The sequence below is a fragment of the Nannospalax galili genome, unplaced genomic scaffold (assembly GCF_000622305.1).
Source record: "Nannospalax galili isolate Female #2095 unplaced genomic scaffold, S.galili_v1.0 scaffold960, whole genome shotgun sequence".
In the NCBI taxonomy this organism is placed as follows: domain Eukaryota; kingdom Metazoa; phylum Chordata; class Mammalia; order Rodentia; family Spalacidae; genus Nannospalax; species Nannospalax galili.
In genome coordinates, this window is record NW_008348313.1 from 1,924,519 (window position 1) to 1,925,178 (window position 660).

At 44.5% G+C, this 660-nt stretch overlaps 1 protein-coding gene across 9 annotated transcripts in view; it reads right to left on the reverse strand.

The window, feature by feature from the left end:
* Vrk3 (VRK serine/threonine kinase 3) overlaps positions 1-660 on the reverse strand; it is a 40,127-nt gene that overhangs the window by 5,997 nt on the left and 33,470 nt on the right. The window contains exon 14 of one of the 9 annotated variants that reach the window (XM_008845124.3): positions 19-181. The exons of the other annotated variants lie outside the window; for them this stretch is intronic. Within the exon in view, the coding sequence (XP_008843346.1) occupies positions 147-181 (35 nt within the window). The 3' untranslated portion in view covers positions 19-146. Of the gene's footprint in view, positions 1-18; positions 182-660 lie in introns of those variants that run through there. 9 annotated transcript variants of the gene reach the window in all.

Here is a 660-nt window from a genome sequence, read left to right on the forward strand (position 1 = left end):
CCATCACATGGAAAAAATATCCTACAAATACTACCATAAAAAAACCTCCATGAGATATCTGTCCTAAATGAGAAAAAGCAAAACAAAAATCAAGGCCAATCTTGGTAATATTGTTCTATTAAAGGATTATGGGCTCAGGATACGGCTCACCAGGTACAGCGCTTGCCGCCAAGCCCGGGACCTGAAGAAGGAGAGAACCGAACCCTTTTGAGTTCTCTGATTTCCACACATGAGCTGCGGCACACACACATGCACACAAAATAAATGTAAATTGTATGTAGCCAGGCATGATGGTGCACACCTGTAATCCCAGTTCTTGGGAGCTGAAGGCAAAAGGATCATGTTTTCAAGCCCAGCCTGGGATACAAAGAAGTTTGAGTTCAGCCTGGGCTATATAAGACCGTGTCACATTAACAAAAATTTTTGTGTAAAACTAAGTTGAACATAAAAGGGAAACAAACAAGGGGCTGGAGAGATAGCTCAACAGTTAAGAACACTGACTGTTCTTGTAGAAGACCCAGGTTTGAGTCCCAGCACCCACAGGGCAGCTAACAACTGTCCATAACTCCAGTTCCAGGGGATCCAACAGCCCCTTCTGTCCTCCGCATGCATTGCACGACATGGGTGCACTTACCTACATGCAGGCAATACACGCATACA